The sequence below is a fragment of the Myotis nattereri genome, assembly GCF_964212035.1.
Source record: "Myotis nattereri genome assembly, chromosome: 3".
In the NCBI taxonomy this organism is placed as follows: Eukaryota; Metazoa; Chordata; class Mammalia; order Chiroptera; family Vespertilionidae; genus Myotis; species Myotis nattereri.
In genome coordinates, this window is record NC_138077.1 from 31,885,345 (window position 1) to 31,910,598 (window position 25,254).

Below are 25,254 nucleotides of genomic sequence, written 5' to 3' on the forward strand. Positions count from 1 at the left end.
GTTGTCTGGGTCCTTGAGGGGAGAAAGAATGAGGTGGGGGCAGGAAGGGGAGTGTTGATGATAAAGGAGAGGGACCCTAGAATAGAGATGCCGAGCATGGGTGGGGGAGGGCTCCCTGACAGCTACAGAGTGAAGAGCATCCCTTCCGTTTATGAGCTTATAGGTGGAGAAGAAGTAATCTAGGTTTTTTTCTAGGTCAGGGCCAGAGATACAAGAGTGCTTTTGATCCAGAAGAACTAGGAGCCAAAGGAAAGAAGGTAAGAATTAAACCTGAACCAGGTCAGAGAATTTTCTTTAGCATTTACTCTTACTACGGATATTAAATTATCAATAGAAAAAGGTAAGGGAATTCTCAATTAAGTACATTTATATTTGGATCAAGGCAACACAAGTATACATAGCTGTGGCTGTGCCACTGACATTAGAAGAATGCATACAAGGGCAACCATAGGCCAGTCTATAACCCAGTTCAGAGATAGGATTATCACATTTCAAAATGGACATGTAGTGACTTTATTTATTTAAAACCTTGAAAAGATTTAGAAGGTAAATAATGACTGTGTCTAGTGAAAAGGCTAAGAAAATTGTGCTAATATTTATCAAATTGCACTTTAAAAAGTCTTGGTCTTTCTTACTTGGAAGCAAAATTATCTTCTGAAGAAGGTTATTCAGAAAGAGTAAATTTAGATTAGCTAGGAACAATGTGCTGTTGTGTATAATTAGCTGGACATACTAATGTCTTTCGCACGCTTCCACATTAATGAAAACTGAACAATGATGAATGACTTGAATTAAATGGTCAGAGGCTAATTTTTACCTCTCTAACAGGAATAACCAGAAGAGTTCAATATGTATTTTAAGTTAAAATTTTATTTCTTCTCAAATATATATATACTAGAGGCCCGATGCACGAAATTCGTGCAAGGGGGTCAGCCCTCGCAGCCCTGGCTTCAACCGGAAGGTCACAGAAAAGACATCCAGAAGGTTGTTCAGCTTTCTGGTCTCATTAGCATATTATGCTTTTATTATTATAGATCTAGTCTACATTAGTCTTTATTGAATTTCACTTTGAAAAATAACTAGTATTATGAACTATGTTCAGAATACAAAAAGGGACTACTGGCACCACGGGAAGAGAAGACTTGGGGGTACAGGAAACTCAAAGCAGGAAATCAAATGAAAATGGAAATTCAGTGACTGGTAAGTGATTATATTTTCAAATAATACCAATATTCTGTGATCTCCCTGCAAAACACTGGTACCTGTGATTAGAAAGGGTTTAGTCCACACCAGACATCACGTAATTGGGGATGGTGTCCCGCTCTTCTAAGGATATTGAGGCTGAGAGCAGTTAAGCGGCTCCTTAGAACCACACAGTGGTGGCCACGCCAGGGGCACGTGTCACAGAAGTCAGGAAGTAGCCCGACTCCCCGCCCATGGCTCTCCTCTGCAGGCCATGTTGTCAGGGAGAGGCAAGGGAAAGCTTTACCTCGAACCCTGGTCCGTTCACTGGACCCTGCTTGCGATCCGGGCTGCGAGCCGCCTTGGGAGCTGGGCTGGGAGCTGGGGGTGCTGGAGCTGGACGAACTGCCACTGCTGGTCCTCTGCAAGGGGCTCTCCAAGATGGGCTCGGCTCTCCGCAGGTCGGGGTTGCTGCAAGGATGCAGAGCGCAGTGACTACCCTCTCAAGACCTTTCCCTTGGTAGACACAAGCACAGACCAGCCCCATCTCAGTGCGGAGGGGTGAAGAGTGCTTAGTGACCTTGACCTAAAGGGGTCCGTGATAGCCACACCATCCTCTGTGGAACTTCTGGCCAGATCACTATCTGGATGGGATGAACTCTTTTATTTATTCATTTTTTTTGAGTGTGTAAAAATGTAACTTATGTAACTTTTTCTTTTGCGGGGGACGCCGGGGCGGGCGGGGGGTGGGGGGGGGGGGTGGAGATGATGAACATCACACCTTGAGTTTTAGCTGTGAAATGATCAATCTTCAAAGGAGGCTTTCTTTTAAACCACTTACCCTGTGCTCATTGTAAAAAACTTGAAGAATATTAAAAGATAAAAATAAAGAAGCAGCACATGCAATCTCTGAATCAAGAGATATTCAGTTATATTTTACTATTTGGTGTATCATCTTCCAGTCTTTTTTCTTTTTTATATATAGAAGCATACTGTATATTCAGTTTTGCAGCTTGCTTCTCCCCTCCGCCCCCCACCCTTAACACATATGAGTAGCTTCTTATGCTCCTACAAACAATAATGGCTGCATAATAGTCCAGTAAACAGAGGCATTAGTTTCAGCATTCCTCTATTGTTAGACATTATCATGTTTCCATTACATTGCTGTGACACATAACACTACAATGGCTATCTGCAAGCACAAAAATGTCCAATCACAACTCCCTTCCCTGGAATTGCAATTCTTAGGTGAAAGGGCATGAATCGGTGTATGTGTGTGTGCACATTTGTATGTGAATGTACAAAAACATATTAATGGAGATTCGGTGACTGGTAAGTGACTGCATTTCATTGTGAAGCTACTCACGACGCAGTGTTAATGGAAAGGTATTAGAAGTCTCCGCTGCAGTGTATGGGATGGCCCATCGCACCGAATTCTTACCACACGTTTTTATGAGCAGTTTGGTAATTTGTAAAACATTTTGTACCTTGTTGTTTTAATGCAGTTTAAGATACGACTACTGAGATACATTAAGTTTTACTCACATTTGTTTGCCATTTATAATTCCTCTTCAGTAAATCACTTAATAAAGCTCTTTGCTTGTATAGCTAGTGGTGTATTTATATTTTTTAACTTCTTGGAGGAAGTCTTTATATACATTGGCTGTTATCAAAGGGAGGTGTGTTTTCAAAATAATTAAATGCTAATTCAAGAACTAATTAGTTTGTTGGCAGGCTACTAGTTCTACTTTTTATAAAATCTTCCTGTATTACTTGTCTTCTGGTCTTTCCTGCTTCCTAAATTGTAGTATTTATGTGCTCACTGTGTTGGTCTATACCAGGCACTGGGCCAGGTGTTTGCGATATGTAGTGACACAGCCATGTCTTGTGCCAGCTTAGCCAGACACACAGACACACTCGCCTGTAGTGAGCACAGGGGGACATGGGAGCACAGAGCAGGGCCTCCTGAGCCACTTCCGGTGATCATGGAAACTATACCAGGAAAAGAGACGTCTCAGCAGTAGTGGTGGGAGGCAACTGCTGAGATTTTTATGACTTTGTTATAAAAATAGCAGTATTTTCAAGGTTTCTACGAAGCTCTTCCTTTATCATTTTTACCTCACAGACTTTTCATTTTTTTTTTAACATAATCCTGGGCATAGATGATATAGTGACTTATGACTCAAAGCTCCAGTGTTTGCCATCCCACTGCTAAGAGGAGCCACATTGGCCCCCTTCATGTTTCCAATGTCTTCAGTTCCCCAATAACTTTTTACACCTTTGCTAATGGAGTCACCGTAGTGCTGATTTTAGTGCAGTGAGATATCATATGAAAATGTAATTTATGCTCTCATTTTGCTCTGCCCATTTCAAGATCAATTGCATATCAGGAACTCTGTACCGTGTTGCTTGTCAGATGTTTCACCCATAAATATGAAAAGAATATGTGCCGTCCCTTTGACACACTTGAGGATTAGTCTACCAAAAACTGGGCCATGGAATGACATCTATATAGCAGCAACTAAACCAGATATCTTTTTGAAAACACAGGAACCTTACTCTATGGTAATGTACCTGCAAAAACGTTTTGATTGAGTTATAAAAGTTCTTAAAAATTGGGTTATTGGAAAACATTGCTGGTGGCTTTAGAAAATATTACATATAAAAATAAATATATCATCATAATTTATTAATTTTGATCATATAAATGTAAAATATATGACAAAGTTATTTTAGGTTATTATAGTAAAGGGGTTGCTAAATTGACATAACAGTAATATCGACTACTGAAGTGACTGTTGGTAAACTTCAGGAAAACTTTAAAATTTCTCGGTATTTTTATGACACTCCTTTGTATAGTAACTATTTTTGTGAAAATTGTTAGCATCTAATTAACTAAAATAGATTTGGATCCACACTGGAAAACCCCCCGACTTAGAGAATGCCTGCAATGATCAATGTATAATATTTCTGAAATATTCTTATTTCAAATTTTTCATTTTTCACAAAGTATACAATCTCATCTTCTTTAATTCCCAAATAATGAATTCTTCCCGTTGTCCTCTTTTACTAAACAGCTGTGATGAGGAATTATTTATGTATTATTAATTCCCAAAATATTTTTTCTAAAAATTGTGTTGCTAATCAACTGTATTGCAGATGGAAGGTGGTGGGCATATGAAGGCGTCTCGGTAGTTGCTCGCATTTTGTGGAATGGTAAGGTAGTGTCCTTTGTATTAAAAGAAAATCGACTGGGAGAAGTGTGGCTATGAGCTCTGACTTTTCCCCTGGTGGCTGTGGTGTGGTAGTAGGATCCAGCGATTAGCTCTCGTGTAGCACTCCTTTGATCATGTAACCAAAACCTTTCTATTAAGCACCTACTTTATGAGACTCATTAGCTCGGTATGAGGGATGGAGGAGAGCACAGGGCACAGGACAGTCCAGTTACAACCCAATCCTAGGGATGAGCGTGTGCCCTGGAAATAATAAAACAAGGCAAAACTCTGCACGCTGTGTGTAAAGGTCTGTAAATAGTATTGGAGTTTGGAGAACAATGCATGTGGTCTAGAGCAGGCAAAGTGGTGTCAGGAAGGAGACAGGCTTTGGGCCTTGGAGGGGCGGGCAGGAAGGCTGGGGGAACAGCCTGAACAAAGACACAGGGGCTGGGGTTTTCCCAGGGCTTATTGGTGTGGAGAGGACACCACTTTGGTGGGGCCCCAAAGTCTGTGTTAAGAAACCCTGGGACAGTGCAGCCATGGCCTACAGAGCCTGGCGGAGAGCATGGGTCTCCCAGGGTAGGCTAATGAATGACTGGCCAGGAGAGAGGCAGGCTGACCAGGTAGGATGCTGCTGTCACATGTGATAACAAGGCATGAGCCCGGGCTGTCCTAGGATAAAAGAGGGGCATGGATATGAGCAGAACCAGCTGGGATGAGCGAGCATCTCTGAGGGGACTCAGCCTTTTTCTTTGTGAAGCTAATTGGTTCCCATGGGCATGAAATCCGTGACCTGGGCCTCATTAGCACAAGTCCTCCCCACAGCAGCGAGCCTGCATGGGTGATCTTAACAGAGTTGCTATTTTTGCCACTGAAGACTGAAAAAAGTATTTTGTTTCTATGTAACCACACAGAAATAGGAAAAACTTTAAAATGCCTTTTCTGACTTAGTTTTGTGTGAAGTATGAGTATTTTGAGAAAAAAAAAGTTATATTGTTCACATTTTTTCTCTTCCTTATTATGTAACAATAAATGGTCTGGCCTTGGGGCTAAGGGGTCTGAGATAAATGCTCTTAGAGGAAATCAATTTCAGAAGAATTCCATGAGATAATAGATTTCTCCTGTTCACATAGTAACTGAACCTACTCAGATTCAAATGTGTAAAAACTTGAAAACATTCATATAGCTTTCTTTAAATGCTAACTTTCAGTTCAGATATTTGCCATCCCACAGACAATGCTGCTTTGTCTATGAAACATACAGTAAAATGAAAAATGTGGCAATTGTTCCATTTACTTAAATCATATAAAAAGTCAAAACATAAAATTAGGATTACAAAGTGATTTCTGGGCCCAAACACGTGGGCCAAGTCTATAATTAACTGGCTGGCTGCCAAAATTCACTTTACTTTGTTCTTTGATGACACAGCCAACGGGGATAAAGGAGTCATAAGAAGACAGGTTTGGGATGGGACAGAGAATTATTTTTTGAAATTAAGCATTTAGTTATTGCGTTTTGACTGGGAGTTTCAGGCTTAATTTAAATCTTTTCATATTCAGACTGTACTGGTCTGATCAAAGTTTAATTTGCTTTAAGAGAACACATGAATCAAAGCTAAATATTCAAGTCCCTGGCATTTTTAAAAAATATTTTTTTAAATGAGCAAATCAAATCTTGATTTAAACTTAACTCATCACCTTGACAACATAAGGCATTTGGGAGTCCACAGGGCATCTGAGAACTTCCCTTTGAACTAGCAGCCTGAGCCAGGCCCAGCTGCACACACTGAAGAAGGATGGGCAGGGAACAGGGGAGGGGTCATGGTGTTTTCACCCAGACTTTGGCCCTCCAGGAAGGAAATAGTTAAAAGCACATGATGATACTAGTTCCAGCTCGAGTAGGGACATTTTGGGGGTATACGTGGGTCCCATGGGACAAAGCTTTTAAATGGTAGTGAAATATCACCAGATGAGAATCAATAACCATAAGATGAAGATGAGCTGTGAACAGACTCACTAAATCATACAGCGAGAAAGGTGGAGGCAAAACAGTGCCCTGTCGATCCACAGGTTATGAGACCCCTTCTCTTGGGAAAACGAGGCAGCAACGACAGCTGCGTTCACAACTGGAAGATTCGCATGGCATGGTGCTGGAGTGAGGACTTGGGTGCAACACTACCAGCTTTCAAATGTTGGCTCTATCGCTTACTAATTTTGTCAGCTTGGGTAATTTAGTTGTGTTCATCTCAGTTTCTGCATCTATAAAATGGAGTTGATTATAGTCACCACTTCAAAGAGCTGTCATATGGTTTAAATTAGTTAACATCTCTAATGCACATGGACACTGAACAGAACTCTGCAGTGATAGGTGTTCCAGAGTGTTTAATGAATAAAGAAATAAATATTAAATTGACCCAAACCAAGCAGAAGGCAAGGATCCACAGGGGTGGCCCAATAACATTTTCTTGACTGACACCAGCACAGATGTACCTCCTCCAAAAGGTATCTATTTAAAAACCTGTGTCCAATAGGGCTCTTGGATTTGGAGTGGCATGTGCAGACAGTGGGAGAGTGACAATAACAGGCAAGTTTTTCTGGGAGAAGGAAGGCAATTGAAACAGTAAAGTTCTGATTTTCCCCTCATGTTACAGGTACATGCTTGCATATGCCAATTTAACTCAAGAGCCTTCTATTCGGGATGCTAAGTAGTTTATTGATTAAAACATATGACTATATAATGTCTTGCACCTAGTAACTGGAGTCCCTTAGTACTGGATTTAGGAAGGGAAAACTGCACTTCTTAAGCATGAGGCTCTGCAATTATTTTTCTTCACTGTTTAGCACACGAGTGGCTTATTTCTCAATCACTTTATCACATACACAGGTAGGACTGCTCTCCTGTTGGTTCTTCTCCAACTGGTGACTTGGGGACTCAGAAATAGAATTTTGCCCCTAATAATACCTGTAGCATGGAAGAGCAGCAGGCATATTAAATCCTCTGACCCACGGGCCCATGAGTCAGGCAGCCTTGGTTGAGTCACTGGGTCCCAAGGCAACACACAGCCTTGCATACAGCGGATCCTCAATAAACATTTGCTAAATTTAGCCAATGAAATGAAAATATTGATAACAAAACATCCTGAACCTGTCCCTTATTATTACATGCGTAATCTTTCTGGGGAACCATTCTACATGTGCTAATTTTCTAGTCTCCCTTCACAGCCATTTCAAGGAAAAGGCTAGGAGGACAAAAAGGAATATTGACCAAGTACACGAAGTGTAGCTTTAGCAGCATGGTAAAAGATGAATTATTTAAAAGCTACCTTTTTAATGGCTTTGTGGGTGGGCAGCTGTCTGACAACTGCTACAAAAAGAACTCTGAAGACCTCATTCAGGCCATCAGAAAGCAGGAGAGTCTCTGTATTACAGTAATGCCCTCAGTGAGTCACATCTCCCAGTGTCCATGCACATGTACTCCGTTATGCAGTAGCTCAAGGCTTGACCATGTGACCTGTGGAGGCCAATGGGTCATCAGCAAGATGATGCAGGAAAAGTCGGAAAAGCACTTGTGCACTGGACACAGTAAAGAAGCCCATCAGCTGACAACCGTCAGCTCAGTGCTGCTGCATGACTGAGCTCAAGTGAGACCAACAGAACTCCTTTGCAAACCCATAGAATCGTGAGAAATAAGAAATTGTTATTATTTCAGGCCACCAAGTTCTAGGGTGCTTTGTTATGCAACAAAGATGAACTAAAGCTATCTCTATCACAATAAAGAAAACACATCCTCAAGTTTTTAAAAATGCAGTGTAATCCCGAGTTGCAAAGTCTGATTCAGACCTTAAATACCTTAAATGTTGGTCACTTGGAGACACGTGATAGCTAGAAGAAGGTGCGTTTGTAGGACTGTTCCAGGTGGCAAAGGTGGGGATTTTCCATCCTCCCTGTCCTCCATAAACCCTCTGACTTTCAATGTAGGTAAGTGATCTTTACCTCTTAGCTCACTCCTTTCCTACCTCCTCTGTAAGCAGAAAAATGTCAGCTGTCTCACAAATCCTGCATTCTTTGCACAAAGTACAATATTTAAATGGTTCCGAGGGAAAAGCTCATGTTTTGCAAGCCACTGACCATCAAATATCAACCTTCTTAGGCCCTGACATTATTAAAATAACACTTTGGGGGAACAAAGAGCTGCTTTTAATTTGACTATATGACAATAGTTCCCTTTCTTTTTGACTGATAGAAGGAAAAATACTTAAAGTTGAAATGATGCTTGACTTACAGCAACTAAAATTCTAAGCAACTGATCAGTGAACAGAGCCTCAGGGCAGAGTTCAAAGGAGAAGTAGCAGTGGTAAGTGGGGCTTCGAGCTGCTTGGAGGGGGTGACTGAGGAAGTTCAGGGGGCTCTCTGGTCACAGGGTAGCCCAGTGTTCCTCAGCACTGCTTATAGCAACACTCGCTCAGCGTGGATCTGACACATCACTGGACAAAAATGGCTCCTTCAGAGCTTCCTGCTATTGGTAGCCACTCAGAGTGGATTAGCTTCTTTGCCCTGAAGGGATTCCTGTTCTTAGTACAGTTCCATCTTATTTTGGACTGACCCCTTCCTAAGGCTCTTCATGTGAAGAGGAAGATTAAAGCTTTATGATCAAAAGCATTCCATATTTTCAAGATCTATGCAGATAATCATAACCTTCATGCCTACTCTCTCTCACTAGCAAGGGAGAGAGTCCCTCTCTTATTATGAACACAATAAAGAAGAACAAAACAGGCTGTCCAAGCTCATCCTTTTTATAGTCTCAGCAGAGGCCTTTTGCTATTTCAGTTGGTTCTAAAAAGGGGAGTTTTCATCATGAAACTCTGAGGGAAGCTTGAGGAGCTGTAGCAGCCAACAGCATCTGTTCCCACAGAAGATCTGCCCCGATACCGTAACGGTGCTGTTTACTTTCCAGCTTCTCTCAAGACCTCTGCACCAACCAGTAGGTGGATGCAACTTCCTGTCTGCAGGATTGTACATGGTTGATGGAAAATTCTCGGACAGTACAGAGCCCCAGTGGAAGCCTGGCTGCATTTCAGTGGCCCTCCATAATCCAACAGGGGAGTTCCTCCTATGGGCTGGCCCCTGTGTCATTTGCCAAGCGAGGGGGGCTCTGCAGCTGGTCCCCAATGCATTTCTTTGGCAATTACTTTCCAGTGTCTCAGTGGTCCTCAGGGCACATTTCTGGGCCTGATGCTAAGAATCCCCTCAAACCAGGCCATTTTCTTCTGTTGATTCCATAAAATGGTCTCTCAAGGGATGGTTTGTGATATTACAACCAGGCTTATCCTTGCAATTTTACTCCACAATTTTTAAAACTGTCAGGGAAGGTACACCTGATTGGCTTCTGGTTGCCTCATTCATTCATTGATTCATTCATTGATTCATTCGCTCATTCATTCATGAACCCCCACTGCACACTGATGTCTGGGAAAAGCTGCTGAAGAAATAGAAGGCCTATGCTCTGTCCCACCAAAGAGTACAGTCCAGACGGCCAGTCAATATGCCTCTGACATGAAAAAGAACAAAGACATTTTTTAGGAGAGCAATAATGACGACGACGGTGGGGGCTTCTTCCTTCACCTGAACTGTCTTTCCCCTTTACCTTGCTCTGATGGGCTGAGATCCTAGTCTGGGTCCAAGAGCACTACCATTTCCAGGAGAGTTCTTTCTGGCTAACGCTGGGGATATCGAAGTTGTTCTTTGAGGCACCTGAAAGAAAAGGAGAATTAAGAAATATTTTCCATAAAATAGCTTCCATAAGTGATTGCCTGAAAAAAAGATTTGCCAGGAGTTACAGCAATGATCAGAAACAGGGAAGAAACACCTTTCATTTCTGAAAGAACGATTGAACTCCCTAAATAAAATCAAACAAAACGCATTGAGGCACATTCAGCAACCATTAAGGAATGTGGTCCTGAATTTTAAAAACAAATTTAAAAACAGATCATGCTCATTATTTTCATTCATTGAGTTCCCTTTTTTGTGTGCAAGCCTGGTGGATGCCAGAAATTTCTTTAGGGTACCATGAACTCACCTGATCACTGGAAATTGCATCAGTTAAGAACCATCCAGATAAATTGAGTTTCATTTTAGGCTCACAACACAACTGATAAACAGTAAGGGAATTATGAAATCTGGTGAGAAACTAGGTTATCAGGCTAGAACTTGGGACAAAAGCCACATGTCAGTGAGCTCAGGGAAACTATTGCAATAGATCTTGCATGTTTCCACTTCCTCATCAACTCGCACTTACTAATGAATAATAACACCCTAAACACAGCTTTGAAAAGTCAATCTGCAAATATAATAGAAAACAGGATTAACACTGAAAATACTGGACGGGTCTTCAAAAAGACTGAGTACCAATCGCACTGCGAGGTACATTAGGAAAATGTATGTATCATTAGTTAACCTGGCAAGGGCCTAAGGTAGAATTCAAGAATGCCTTCTTTTATGAAACATTTTTTAATGAAATCAAGTATGGTAACTGTATTTAAGGAGTCCAACATGAGGGGAGAGTAGAGAGAAGACTTACATTATGAAAGTGCCCAGGAAATGAAAATGTTTATGTCCCGTGACAGCTAATTGGGTTCAACATTCATCAGGTACTTCAGTTTTTCTTCATTTTTTTTGAGGAGGGGAGGGTCTCTTTTAGTGTTTTGTACTAGATATTTTAAAAATGTGCCCTATTTTAAGATTATCAATAAATTAAATGATATTCACATTAATAGAAATTTTGTTGGTTATTAGAATATATTCTAAGATAAAGACCTAGGAAGATGAGTCAGTGACATGAAGCAAAATGACCAAATCAGTGCTCTCACCTACTCAAATTAAATATCACTTTTGCTGTCTTCCTTTCTCGTTTTGTAAGCTTAAATAGTTGTAGAGAAGAAAGAGTCTAATGAACAATTAAAACCTGAAATGTTAGTATTGATCTAAATTTTTCTCCCAGAGTTTACAAACGTGTGCCTGCATGCTTTTACAGAGTGGACTGATAACCTCCATTCAAGTTTCCCCAGATCTTGTGCCTGCTCCTCCGTCCATCTGTTTTCCATATTGAACTTGGCTGCCACAAGAACACTTTTTAACGGCATCTCTGCTTCCATAAGAGGAGAACAGCACGGCTCATTTTCAAAACAATGGATATCCTCTTACAATATCCTTTTGAGGAAAATGTTTGGAAATCATGTGGTATTATCTATTTTTATTATTGTTATATTTTTTTTTCTGGAATCAACAATAGCACTGGTCACTGGACACTGTGCAGTATCCCATTTGTCATAGCTCTTATGCTGAGTTCAGAAGAAAGGGGAATCCTGAACCAGGGAGAATCTGATGCAAAAATTCCTCCACTATTTTTAAATACCTCCAGCTTCTCTGCAGTGAGATGCATGGTCACAGGGGCAATTTTTGGAATGAGTAATAACTTTTGTAGGCAAAAACAAAAGAAACCAAACCCAGGACTGTGCAGTGTGGGGTGAGGGTCATTCTACCCTAGAGTTTTATCCTCACTAATAAGTTAAACTTGGAATTAAACGATGACCTGGCCAACAAGAAGCTTTCCATAAATGGGACTGAATGAAAATATTATAGGAGCAATAATATTTTCTGAACACCTGCACTCTGGTTTCACTTTGTATTGTTAAAAATAGGAATAAATGAATTTTCTATTTTTTATCTGTAAGTTTTGAATTTGTCTAAATATAGATTCAGTCACCAATAAAAATATCCATTATTCTTTCCTTAATGTGAATAGTAAAACAGTAGTTTGAAATGTTTGGGGTTGAGAGTTCTCATTCTGGAGAGAGGATATATACTTCCAAGTCATCCGATCAGCCTGGGCCTCTGTCTCTGGGGAAAACAGGTCAGAAATGATAAATGACAATCCAGTTCATAGCGTGGGACTCAAGAGGGACCAAAACAGACGCGACAAGGGACAGCGCTTTGGCGTAATGTCCACTGCTATGAAAGGTCTGGAACAGGGGCAATCATCGCCATCAACGATGATGACGATGTTGGTGATGGCAATGAGAACACCCCAGTGATGTTACCTTTGGTGGAATGTCTTCTTCCTGTCGTAACCAAGAGCTTCGGTCAAACTTCTCAATGCGAGTGGGGAGAGGAGGGTTTTCCGAGGTGGGATCCGAGTTCTGGCGCGGCATCTCAACGCGGTGCGAGGTCACGTTCAGAGCCTCCTGAAACCCGGAGAGGCCCTTGGTGGGCTGCTCGTGCACTGACTGGGAGGCGGTCAAGGCAGGTCCCTGGGATTTTACAGCTACCAGATGTGGGATCTAAGCATCAAACCAACATCAGAGCAGGATTATTAGGAGAAAGAACAGATCAGCTAGTAAGTACCTCACTTAGTGAAAGAGAAAATAAAGTTATAGGGCACAAGGATTGGTGTACATAAAGCCCATCACAGCTATCTACAGCACACTTTTAAGAGCTCTTCAAAATTTTCCACTTAGAGCTCTGTGTAGGGCTCAACCATGGTTCCTGGCCAAAAGTTAAGTGATTTACTTGCTAAGAAGTCAGTGAAATAAGTGGGATGATAGTAACATTAACAATTTTAAGTGAACATGTATTGACCAACAATACATTTATAGGTACTCCTCTTCTAATATTGGAAACAGCATTCTTGAAAACCCCTGACCTTGACTTTAGAGAGTGCTCTTATGCTGTAAAACAAGAATTGCTCTGGATGGTTTACTGCTTGGGAACTGACTAAGTCCACCATGAGGTTGACACAATTATTTTCCCCATTTTACATGTGAGAATGAAAGGTACAGAGAGGTTAAGTAACAGCCTAGATTTCACAGCTAATGGGTACCAGAGCCTGGACTGTAACCCATACATCCCCCACACTGTACACCCAACTGCTAGGCTCTCCTGCTTTGTGATGAACTGGCTCTTCCACCTATGATATCATATACATCTTAACTCCAGGACATTTCTTTTAGAGTTGTCTCACAATTTGGCATGTGGTAACATTTTTCATGCAGGAAAGACATGCAGTCTTTGGGTATTAATCTGGCTCTTTAAGACAAATCATTAAAATCTAGATTTCAGAGTATCTGTTGCTGTTAGCACTGCTCACACTTCTTTGTTAATGCCATGTAAGCTCGTCTCCCCCTCCCACATGAAGGCAAGCTCCCTGGAGAAAGGAGCCACGTCGACATTGTATCTCTGAGTCTAGCACTGTGCCTGGCATGTGGAAGGAGTTCAATAAATCTTGGTTGAGGAAAGATCTATAATGTTTTCTAAATTAAATTGTGTATCTGGTTTGGATAAGGGACCTATCACCTCCTCTTTGGTCTGAAATCTCAGTGCCTGGACTGCTGGGGGGCATTTCTCCAGCCACTTCCATAAGCCTAGCCCCCTTCTTCCTGCCCTGGAGGTCTTATCCTGGAGCAGTTATGCCCCAGCCTCTTCAGACCCCCTTTAAGCTGGAATTTGGAATGTTATTATAGTTCAGAGAAAATCCTCAAAGTCTAGCTCAGCTGAATGTGATGCTTCCACCAGAATAAGGCTGTAACCAAATTTATAATAATATTGAATTTCATTAAATAATACTATTACAACAAAGGATATTTTAAAGATATGTAGCACAAAACACAAACCTACTTAAAAGCATCAAAGAAATAACAACAATCAAAACTTCTGAAAAATGCTAATCCAATTAGCTGTCATGGGGTATCTATATATTTTATTTTTTTAATATATTTTTATTGATTTCAGAGAGGGAGATGGAGAAAGAGATAGAAACATTAATGATGAGAGAGAATCATTGATCGACTGCCTCCTGCATGCCCCACACTGGGTATTGAGCCTGTAACCTCCTGTTGAGCTGTGCCGGCTGGGAGATATCTATATTTTTATTTCCTAGTCACTTACATGACGTTTCATAAAATTTTCCTCTACTCTCCCTTTTACAGAGCAAAAGTACCCTAAAAGGTCAAAATTCAGGGTTTTAAAAGAGGGTCTGTGTGCTAAAAGAGAAGTTCCTATAAAAATGCATCCTATGAAAGGTCAGTCATGGAAGAATTATATGCAAATTAAAACAACCAAGGGCAAGATATGCTCAGCTGGCTGGTACCAAAAAATCTTGGACCTCATATGCAAAAGGCAAACTGAAAAACAAGAATCCTTGATTTTAGCACTACTGCTTTAAACTGTAGTCCAAATAGCATTGCATATTTCAAAGGTGACCTCAAAATATTTATGCACGTGTTAATACAGGTGGATGCCTGGAAGGAACTGAAGACATTTGGGTGAAAGCAGTTATCTTTATTTTTCATGAAATCATATACTTTATTTCACTTCATATTTTATTTTATTTTGCCACATATAATTTTAAAAGTCCTCTAAAATGTCCAGAAACTTCCTTTTTTTCTAAAAGTGGTGTAACCTTTTTCCTTTTCCAGCTAGCTTAAAACAGTGGTTCTCAAACTCTACAGTGCATCAGATCACCTGCGGGCTTGTTAAACCACAGGCTGCCACACCCATCAGCAGGTCTGAGATGAACCCGAGAATCTGCATTTCTACCAAGTTCTGGGGTAAGGCTGATGCTGCTGGTCCTGTGACCACACTTTTAGGAGACACACTGCTATCCACGCCCATCTAATTTTTCCAGTTTCCGAATCATACCCAAATCCCAAGGAACAAGAGGTAATATAATAGTTTATATATCAAAGGTCCATTTGAATTTTATTTCGGTAATTAAAACTAAAAAACGATGTTTGTTCTCACCTCACAGAAACTTCTACGGTTCTCCAGTGAGGCCAATTTACCAAGTAACTTTGTGGTGGGCTCAAAGTTAAGGAGGTGCTTTTCTCTTTCTCACCCCTTCCTCTACCCTTCAAATTTAGAGGGGTATCTTAAATTGCAATAGGTTGTATATTAAGGGTCAACATTTCACTGGCCTGATGCCTGAATCCGTGTTACAATCCCCTGGGCTTTTCGTAGATTTACCTGTCTCCCTATTGAAATGGCCAGTGGAACAAAGGAGAGGATGTACCTGTGGATCAACTGGTCTGAGCATAGGGGGGGTCCGAGCAGGCTGAACCCCACTGATACTGAAGGACTCCGACCTTGGGGGCAGATTGGGGTCAGATATCCTGTTGGCAACCTTGTGAGGCATGGCAGGTGAACTCTGCCGGTTAAGCCTGGACCGTTCTTCTACCTAGAAACAAACGGACAAACAAACAAAAAAACAGAGAGCGAGAGAGATTCAATGGACAGATGGATAGAAGCTGAATTACTTCCTATGAAGGATTTTCTGTAGTCACTCGAATAGCCACTTTTCTGTCCCTCTGATCAATTCATTTTCAAGGAGCCACACTCTCCATGTCTGTTCTGCACCAAGAATTTGTGAAAAAGCTCTTTTCTGTTAGAATAAACACCATCACAAAAACATAGGACACTTAAGCCATCACCTTTCTCTTATTCGTTATCTTGTGCTATTTTAGTTAGCTGGGAATTTGGGACCTGCTTAAGAGTTCATCTTGCATTGACTGGGATACTATCTGGCTGACTGCTCACAAAGCCGAGGGGTCAGGGAGGGAGACGAAGGGAACTATGACAGGCGTTAAGATTGCTTGGGAAAACAGAAAATGGCTCTGAGTTGACTCATGGGATCGGGGGGGGGGGGGGGGGGCGGGGGGGGGGGAGGATATGGAATCAAGCAGAGCACACCAAGCCTCCATGTCTCCCCATTCCCTGCTGAGAGGCAAGAAGGTGTTCCAGGAGGCTCGATAAAGAGCATGGCCTGTCCTAATGAGACTGCTTCTATCAAACATCCTAATACCAGTTTCAGATGGACAGAGGAGAAGCTGAGCAATGTGTCCAGGAGCAGGCCCTTCTGATTATTTTGATACAAGGCCAGCCAACACCTGTCCCCTGATTCATTATATCTCATGTCTACAACCTGAATGAGAGAGAGAGAGAGAGAAAGAGAGAGAGAGAGATGTGAGACAGAAGAAGAAAGTGTCTTCCCCCCAAATAAGTTCATACATGATTGAAAATTGGGGTATAATAAAGGTATGTTTCAATTTGCCTTACACAATAAAAAAAAAAAATCTATTAGCTGAACCTTTGCTCCAATCTCATGTTGCCAAGAAGACATAAAATACCAAAAGTACCATAAAAAAAAGTCTTCTAATAGCATCAGACAGTGTCAAGGTGCCAGACCATACCAAAAAAGAAATCTACTTCAAAGAATTTTATAGTTGAGAAGGGATTATCCATGAATATGGAGAACAAGAGTAGGAGAGACTCATCAATTACACTATCTAAGCATTTTCGTATTAAAAGAATCATTTTAACACAAAAACTAAAATAACTCTGGAGAGGCTTGAATCACCTCTGCAGAAATGCTATACTACTTATTATAGCATTATAGGGAAGAAGAAAAAATAACTGTGGTCTCAGAAATAAAATTCTGTTCCAGGCAGGGCTATGTTGTCCATTGGGTACTATAGGAGTGATGTCTAAGGCCTCTGAGATGTATAAAAGCTCACAAATACAGAAGACCTGAAAAATTCATTGATTATACAATTTCCAAAAATTTTTCAAAAGAAATAAGAATATATTAAGAAACACATTATATCAATGTCAATTGTTAAATTGCTTTGTATACTTGAAAACAATTTATAGCTTAGAATTTCTCACTTAGCAATAATGAATATTTGCTGAGAGAATTTCAAAACAAAATTATATAAGTAATTTTAAAAATGTTGACAGCAAGTATATATTTATTATGTCATATGGGTGCATTTTAATAATATTTTATATGATGTAGGGCTGTGGGATCTATGAAGGTTTTAGAAGACCTTACTTAAGAGCTAATATGTGGTGAACTGAACACAATCTTATGGAAATTCCTATTTTTTCCAACTGAACAAAACAGTTTGAATTTTTCATCTTTACAGGCAATACTGGAGAAAGAGACAAGTCAACAAATGACTTTTAAGTGCTCATTAGATGCTTTGACCCTGCACTTGCTGGGCACATAAAGAATTGAGCCATCTTTTCCTTTGGCAAAACCACATGGGCAGGGGGTTACTGAGTAGATTGGGGATATCTCTTGTGAGATACCTTTGAGGACAGGGAAGACTCATTTATATGAAATGCTAGAGATCAACCAAAGGACTTGTATGCATGCATATAAGACTAACCAATGGACACAGACAACAGGGGGTAAGGGCATGAGTGGGGGGCTGTGGGGTGATAAGGACACACATGTAATACCTTAATCAATAAAGAAAAAAAATAAAGATAAGGGCATGAACTACTTTTCCAAGAGGTCCAATGATGCCAGAGAAAAATATTGATCCTCATATGAATAAGCACATAACTTAAAAAAAATGAGGCAAATCTTAAGCAGAGAAGGGAAATGCACCTATCACTTGGGAAGGTGGGGACAGGATATGAGAGAGATGTGTAAACTGCTCATGTGAAATCCCAACCAGACACAACAAAGGCAAACACGTATTCCTTGTGGGTGACAATGGCCTTGGAAACAAAATATAAATATATTAATATTATATTTAATTTGCATTTGTACAGTGCCTGTAGTTTCAATGGCATGCTCACATGATTGCCCTCCCTCCTGCAAAGCAGGCAGTCTAGATGGGGCGCTGTGACTCAAGAAGGCTTCAAGACCTGTCCCAGGTCACACAGCAAGGAAGTAGAAGAACTTGAACTCAAATTCCTACTGCTTCCTTCTAGGTCTCTCTCAAGCGAAATCATAAGAAAGATAAGCAGAGACTGAGGAAAGGTAGGAGCAGAGTTGTAAACTCTCAAAATGGCAATTTAGGAGCCTCATATATAAAATAACTCATATAAAGAAAACAACACATCAGTGTAGAATAGGGAAAACCAAATGGAGAAGGGAATTCTTATGAACAGGATTTAAAAGTCAATGAGCTGATGGGACATAAAGGGACATTCTGGTTCCAGGCCGGTGTGGCTCAGTGGTTGAGTGTCGACCCAGGAGGTCACGGTTCAATTTCTGGTCAGGGCACATGCCCAGGTTACGGGCTCAATCCCTGGTTGGGGGCGTGCAGGAGGTAGCCAATTGATGTTTCTCTCTCATTGATGCTTCTCTCTCTCTATCCCTCTACCTTCCACTCTCTAAAAATCAATAAAAACATACTTCTTTTTAAAATAGAGACATTCTGGCCAATTATTTGCCAAATAAAACCATGAACAGATGACTGGCATACATCACAGAGAGAGAATATGAAAGAGTGTTAAAAAAATTAAAATACAATCTCATGTTGGTAGAGCATTCTGTCACTGCTGTGTGTTAGTGCAAAAAAAAAGTGTGGGGGTGGGGTAGGGAGGCACACACAGTTACTGGCAGGTCCAAACAATCATATACAATGTTAAGGAAAGGAATCTGTTCCATTATAAGAAAAAGGAAACTTCATCATTTAAAAAGCAACAGTGAGAAAAAGAAAGACTTTCAAATTTTGCTGATGTTTAACAGAATATCACACTGATGTTTTCACAGAACAAATTTGACTTCCATGCCAATCCAGAAATAGCAAAGAATTTTAAAGGGGTGAGAATAATCCCCCTCCTTTTAATAGAGACATTAATATTTCCTTCTGGCTGAGATCTGAGAATCAAAGAAAATGTGACATTCAGGACAGATGGAAACTCAGCAAAAGGAGAGAGGAAAGAGCTCACAAAGGTTTGCAAATGATCAAGTATTTTCATTTGTTCTTACTGCATCCATCAAACTGATGAGAAAGGTAATGAGAAATGCAATGATGACTTAGGTTTCACAAGATGAAACAACAAAAAACACAGAGGAAGAAGCATTATCACAACATTACATTTCAAGGACAAAATGTGGATTTAGAATAAGGAAGAGAAGTAAGTGGGTGGAAAAGTAATCAAAGAAGGAAAAACCATCTTGATAGGAATGGAGTTGAGCTAGAAAACTAACTCTGGAACAGGTCATAGAGGAGGCTGCCATGGGTAGAAGACAACTGGGTGGCGTCTTCAATGGCCCATGGGGCAAAAAGCCCAGATCCAGTATCATAGGAGACCATGGCATGGGCACAGCTACCCACTCCTTCCTGGTGAGGATATTTTCAAATTTATTTCCTGGCAGAGGATGATTTGAAAATGAAAATGGAACCTTTTATTCTACCTTCAAAGGAGAGCTTAACCCAGGTTCTTTTTATCAGTTGATAATTAATATAGCACTGAGCTTGAGATTCTGTTCATATCTAAAGTATTGAAATGTATGTTACCGTTCGGCTACTTTGAGCCCCACTTATCTTCCTATTATAAGAAAAGAGATCTGTAAATAATGCTCTAAAAGAAAAGTTCGTATATTGCTCATGAGAAACATTAAAGGTTAACATGATAAGGATCCTCACTCATTTTTATTCCTATTTTAAAAAAATGGGTGTTAAAATAATGATGAATCAAACCAAGGCAGACAATTATTTGTTGTTATTTTTACACCAGTTACTCCAATCCCAAATTTAGCACTTGTCACTCATTTTATCATCTAAATGCTTCATCTTTCTTCTAAAATATGAACACCCACTTTAAAACTTGGGAACTGTTTCATGAATAGATTGATGGTTTGTTGAAAGCTGGATTACCACACCCAGGAGGATAGGACTAAATATGAAATCCCCGAAGAATGCTCTCACATGGCTAGAAGTGCATGAAGGCAAAGGAAGAGCACCAGCTGCTAGGGCAGCCAGGGACCTTGGAAGATGTCACCCCCAGAGGTGGCCCAGACTTTTGAAGGTTAGGTAACCACACATCAGGAGTGCTTGATGACACGGCCATGTTGTTTGCATACCCAACAGCTATGTTCCTTTTACTGCCAGGAGCCTGGCCAGGAAGCACAGGGGTATCAGGAGTCCTAGAAAACTGCTTTGGTGACATCTGCAAAGATTTGTCCCCAGGAATGCCTTGGCTTCTGAAAGCTCAGGAACTGTGAACTACTTCTGAATAGAGAGGATGAATAATAGCTAGAAAAAAATGAAGTCAAAATGGTTAAGTTCAAATCAGAACATGCTGGGTAGAGGCAGAAGGAAGGAAGTGGAAACTGCTTCAGGCTTCCCCCCTTTTTTGGCACAGGGAAAGAAGGAATTCTGGGGTGCTTAGCAAGGTATCATGGTCTTTTCCAATGGGATCTGCAGGTGTCCCTGTCTTAATCTTGTGCTTGTGGCTGGAACACTGAAGGCCAGGTGCATGCATCCAGGAGAGGTCCTTTAGTGATGCAGCACTTCTTAGAGGGGGTAAGGTACCTGTGAGAATGTATAAATTCATGGCCTTCTTGTACGGAGGTCCACGTGCATCTCTAAGGCCCTCCTTAATTGCAGTAATGGACAACTGGGGACTTATCACTTTGGAGATGCACAAATGACCTTAGATCCTAACTCTGTTGTTAGGCTACTTCCTTGTGAGCAAGATCACATTGGAGATCTCACTATGGTCCTTGAAGCTTCCTGGGGCTTCAGATGTTCTTCAAGTCCAAGTCTAATAGAACAAGCTGGTCCATTTTTCTTCCATGAGTGATGCTCAAACAGGTGTCTTGATCTGGAATCATTAATTTCTACAGGTGCTACTGGCATTAGGTTAGTAGAGGCTAGTTTTTCAGTCTTCGGAAGACCTGCCGTAATCAGGAGCTGTAAGTCTGGCTTAGCTGAAGGTTTCAACTTGGGATGCTAGGAAATGGTTTAGCAGTGGAAGGAGGTGGCACATCTCTGCCAGCCAGAATGCACATCACCTGTTGTTTAATAGCATAATCATTCTGCTTAGCTCAAAGAAGAGGTGGGTTATTAAGGGGTTGGTGCTATCTGTGGGAGTAGGATTACAGAATTAAATTATTGATCTAAGAGAAAGAGACAGCTGTTACAGACATAGGCAAATGCAAATCATATTTACAGACTCAAAGGGAAAATGATCAAACATGTTCTTTATAGGAAATCAAATTATTTTCTCTACAAATTCAGTTGTTTAAGTTTGAAAAGAAAAAAGTTATTTTTGTAGAAACAGTGCATAATCATTACAAAGGACTGAAAGAAAAAGAATCCTGTAATTTCTTCCTCCCATAAACAACTGTCATTAACATTAGGACAATATCATTTCAAGTATTGTCTATACATATGTAAGAGAATAGAAAAATAAAAAGAAAATTTTTATAAAAATAGGATCTTATGTAAGAAATATGGTTCTGGTAACACTGTAGTCTAGATAACTTGAAATAAGCTCTAACTATAAATACCTGAAGATATTGGAACAAAACACAAAATAATGCCAACATCCTTTTAAATGATGAGCTATGTTCAGAAGGAAATAAAGGAAATTACTAGGTGCCACAAATAAGGACAGAACTGAAAACCAGGGTATTACGCACACAAGGTGATACTGTGACTCCCTAGAAGAGTGGTTGATTTTGGCTGGCTGGAGTTATTATATTGTTTGCTTTATCTATTTGATTGTCACCCTATTTTTCTACCATCCCAACTGTTATTAATGAGATTTTTAAAAATAGCTCATCACAAAGCCAAGTTCCTAAAAATCTTTTCATAGTTGAGCAAAAAAAGGACCACTGCTTTGGAAGCATTTGCAAAACAAATGATTTTATCTAGAATTCCTTACATCCTGGGTCATATAATTCTATGGAAAACTCGCTAAAATTCCTCATTCTTCAAACTCAGTTGCACTCCTATAAGGAAAATTTTTCTACTTCCTGTTTTTGCTTATGAAAATTCACTGTATTCAAAAAGATACAAAAAATTAAGGTGACTTGCCATTTCTCTACAGAAATAATGTTATGGCTCTTCCAGAAGCTGTGTGCACATAATACAATGAATCGTTTTCTAGATTCGTGGCACTAGTTTGACTCTCCACTTTTCCTGGATGAACTCATTATGGCCAATAGCCTGCCAACAGGGCGCTGTTACACTTGCTTGCTCACTCACCTCCTTGGCCCATGCTGGTTTCTCACTAGGACTCATTCCCTCTTTGTAATGGTACAGTGGCTTCTTCTCCACAGGCCTCTGCTCCTGCCGTTGATGCTGAAGGGAAACCAAGTAGTCTCTCTCTTGCTTTAGCTGTCTCTGCAGTCGTTCTGCTTGTCTCTGTTCTTCCAATTGTTTGCGTTTATATTCCTGTCCAGGCCAGGAAAGAGCAACAAAGAGAGGCCAAATCACCATACAGAAACCATTGGCCAGTACCAGCTAAGCATGCAATGGAGTCAAAAGTGATGCTAAGTAACAAAAGACCTCAATAATGACAGAACCAAAGGAGGATATCAGGATGTGCCACAGAGAAAAGCTACAGCTTTGGCTTAACATCTACACAGAACGTGGCACCTAATGAAAACACAATTGCTTTAATGGCAATCCCTACAGAACACTACCCATTTCAGAGCAACTTATCCTTGATGAGTTACAACCAAGGAAGTGGCAATAATGAGGACATTTGGATGGTCAGTACACAGCCCCTATAAGGAACCATCCACTTCCTAATGTAGTAATTAAACCATGCAAACATGTACAACTAAGTACAAAACTGAAAGAGTGGCTAAAGACATTTATCATTTGTTTAGCAGAACTTGGATCAACAAAAGCCATCAGCAAACTTATGTACAGGCTAAAAAATATAGTGCCACCAAATAAAAATTCAGTTAAAAAAAAAAAGACATCAAGAAACTCATTTGGAGAGCACTGCAATAATAATAAAAAGTACTTCAAGTGGAAGCTGCAAAATGTTCCCATCATGAGGGTAAAACTAATAGTCTGCAAATGAAATATGACTGCCGGGCTGAGTGGGTTCTTATGGAAGAGGTGCATTTTGCGTGATTGTATTCTAACATGTTGCCAATGACCTTAAAAATCACTCTGCAATAAACACAGTCTCAAAAATAGCCTAAACTTATAATAAGGCTGTATTCATGTTAAAGTTTTACAGATAGATGGCATTACTAAGGAATACATAACAAATGCATTAAATGTACTGAGACTCGGAAAACTGGGTCAGGAAATGTATGAAGTTTCTATGAGATTTTCGAGGTCCATAGGCTTGAAGGATCTCCTCTTCTGGATTGGCACATTAGGAGGACACACACACACACACACACACACACACACACACACACACACGCACACACATACGATGAACATAGAGCAGGTGAGCTGGCTCCCGGCTTTCCCATTACCAGAAGTAGCGCTTGTTCATGCAGTAGCTGCTGCTGCAAGATCTCTAACTGTCTCTGTTCCTCCTCTAACTGTCGCCTGATGTACTCCTGGAGAGGGAGGCAGCAGAGAATTCAGAGGAACACAAAGAGAGAGAGAGAGGGGGGGGGGAAAAAAAGAACAGGTAATTTCAAAGGTTGACAAGAGCTGCCAAGTAAAGTGTGAAAGGAAGGAGGGGGGGAAATACCCAGCCACCTCCTCACCAAACAGGAAAAGGACGCTGCACCCGAGCAGAAGCATTTCAATGCAGTCAAAAGCACAAGCCGGCTCTCTGCAACCGCTGACCGACATGGCTGGGACTATTTGGTTTCAATAAACCCAGCTACATTGGAAAGCTTTTCATGACAGGCTCCCTATATGGGCTACCTGGAATGAACAATGCTAGGGAGTGTGGAGGCTCCTGTGCAGGCAGCAGGGATACAATAATTGCTGAAGGCCATTGTGCGCTGTCTTTGTACGGGAACCACCCTGCAGAGTGTTGCTGTGCTCTCAGAATGGGATTCTAACAGAGACAGGGGCCTGCATCAATGGCTCAGAGTCCTGGAGACCAGAGAGGGCCTGGGTAGAAAAGCTCTTCTGAAGCAATGAAAGAGTAGGACGTGGCTCGTGGCTCACGCTTCAGTGCCACCTTCAAAGCAGAAACCCAGGGCTGGGCGAGGCAGAAGATCAAGGTGTGGCAGGGGACTCTGGCCTGGGCAGGAAGCCAGCTTCAATGAGTGGACATAGCCAGGTTGTGCATTTGACTTCTTGAATAGGTGAGAATAGCTGCTTGAGAAAGAATAAACACCTGCTTACACTGAGCAGTCCTAAGAGAAGGTGACCCCCACCCCAGAGACAGCTGGCGCTGGAGTTCACACCGGGGCCATCTGCGGGGCTCCCCGGTCCCCGCTGACCTGCTCGTGCTCCGCGCGCCTCCGCTCCTCCTCCCGGCGCATCTGCTCCTCATAGTGCCGGCGCTGCTCCCGCTCCTGCTGCTTCCGCAGCTCCTTCTCCCGCCTTTGTTGCTGTGGGGCAACAAGCAGACAACCGTGAAGGAACCGAACGCAATTGGGGGGTGTCGGGAACCAGCAGGGACAGCTGCGGAACGCACGCATGTGTGAGCTCTTAACGAGAGACGGCTGCATGCCCGAAGGCTCTTTCTTTCCTGTGTCACTGGGGGACACGTTGGCAAGAACGAGGTGAGAAGTACCCTTAACAGTGATAAGATAGTCTCACGGATGTGCAGTACAGCACAGAGAATATAGTAAGAGTATGGTAACCATGGGCACTAAAATATTGAGAAAAACACTCTGTAAAGTATATGATTGTCTAACCCAAGCATGTCAAACTCAAAGGCTAACACAGGCCAAATAAACAAGGTTTAAGTTTATGTGGGCCGCCAAAAAAAAAAAAAAAGCTTTAATTTTCATAGAAACGTAGGTTTATTTCAAAAGAGACAGCTGAGTACAAAGGGCTGAAATAAATGAGTAATCGTTAATGAGTATTCATTGTGGGCCGCAAGTTTGACATGCTTGGTCTAACCACTATGCTGTACACCTGACACCAATACAAAATAATATTGAAAGTAAAAAAAAA

General features: G+C 41.1%; 1 protein-coding gene across 9 annotated transcripts in view; it reads right to left on the reverse strand.

The window, feature by feature from the left end:
• Positions 1-25,254, reverse strand: part of TNIK (TRAF2 and NCK interacting kinase) — a 344,036-nt gene that overhangs the window by 42,587 nt on the left and 276,195 nt on the right. For 3 of the 9 annotated variants that reach the window (XM_081085910.1, XM_081085909.1, XM_081085917.1), the window contains exons 13-19: positions 24,573-24,683; positions 23,643-23,729; positions 22,405-22,593; positions 15,459-15,623; positions 12,493-12,732; positions 10,041-10,147; positions 1,490-1,653 (exon numbers count right to left, since the gene is read on the reverse strand). In XM_081085910.1, coding sequence (XP_080942036.1) covers positions 1,490-1,653; positions 10,041-10,147; positions 12,493-12,732; positions 15,459-15,623; positions 22,405-22,593; positions 23,643-23,729; positions 24,573-24,683 — 1,063 coding nt within the window. The remainder of the gene's footprint in view (positions 1-1,489; positions 1,654-10,040; positions 10,148-12,492; positions 12,733-15,458; positions 15,624-22,404; positions 22,594-23,642; positions 23,730-24,572; positions 24,684-25,254) is intronic. The other 6 variants (XM_081085912.1, XM_081085911.1, XM_081085914.1 and 3 more) reach the window with 3 other exon arrangements.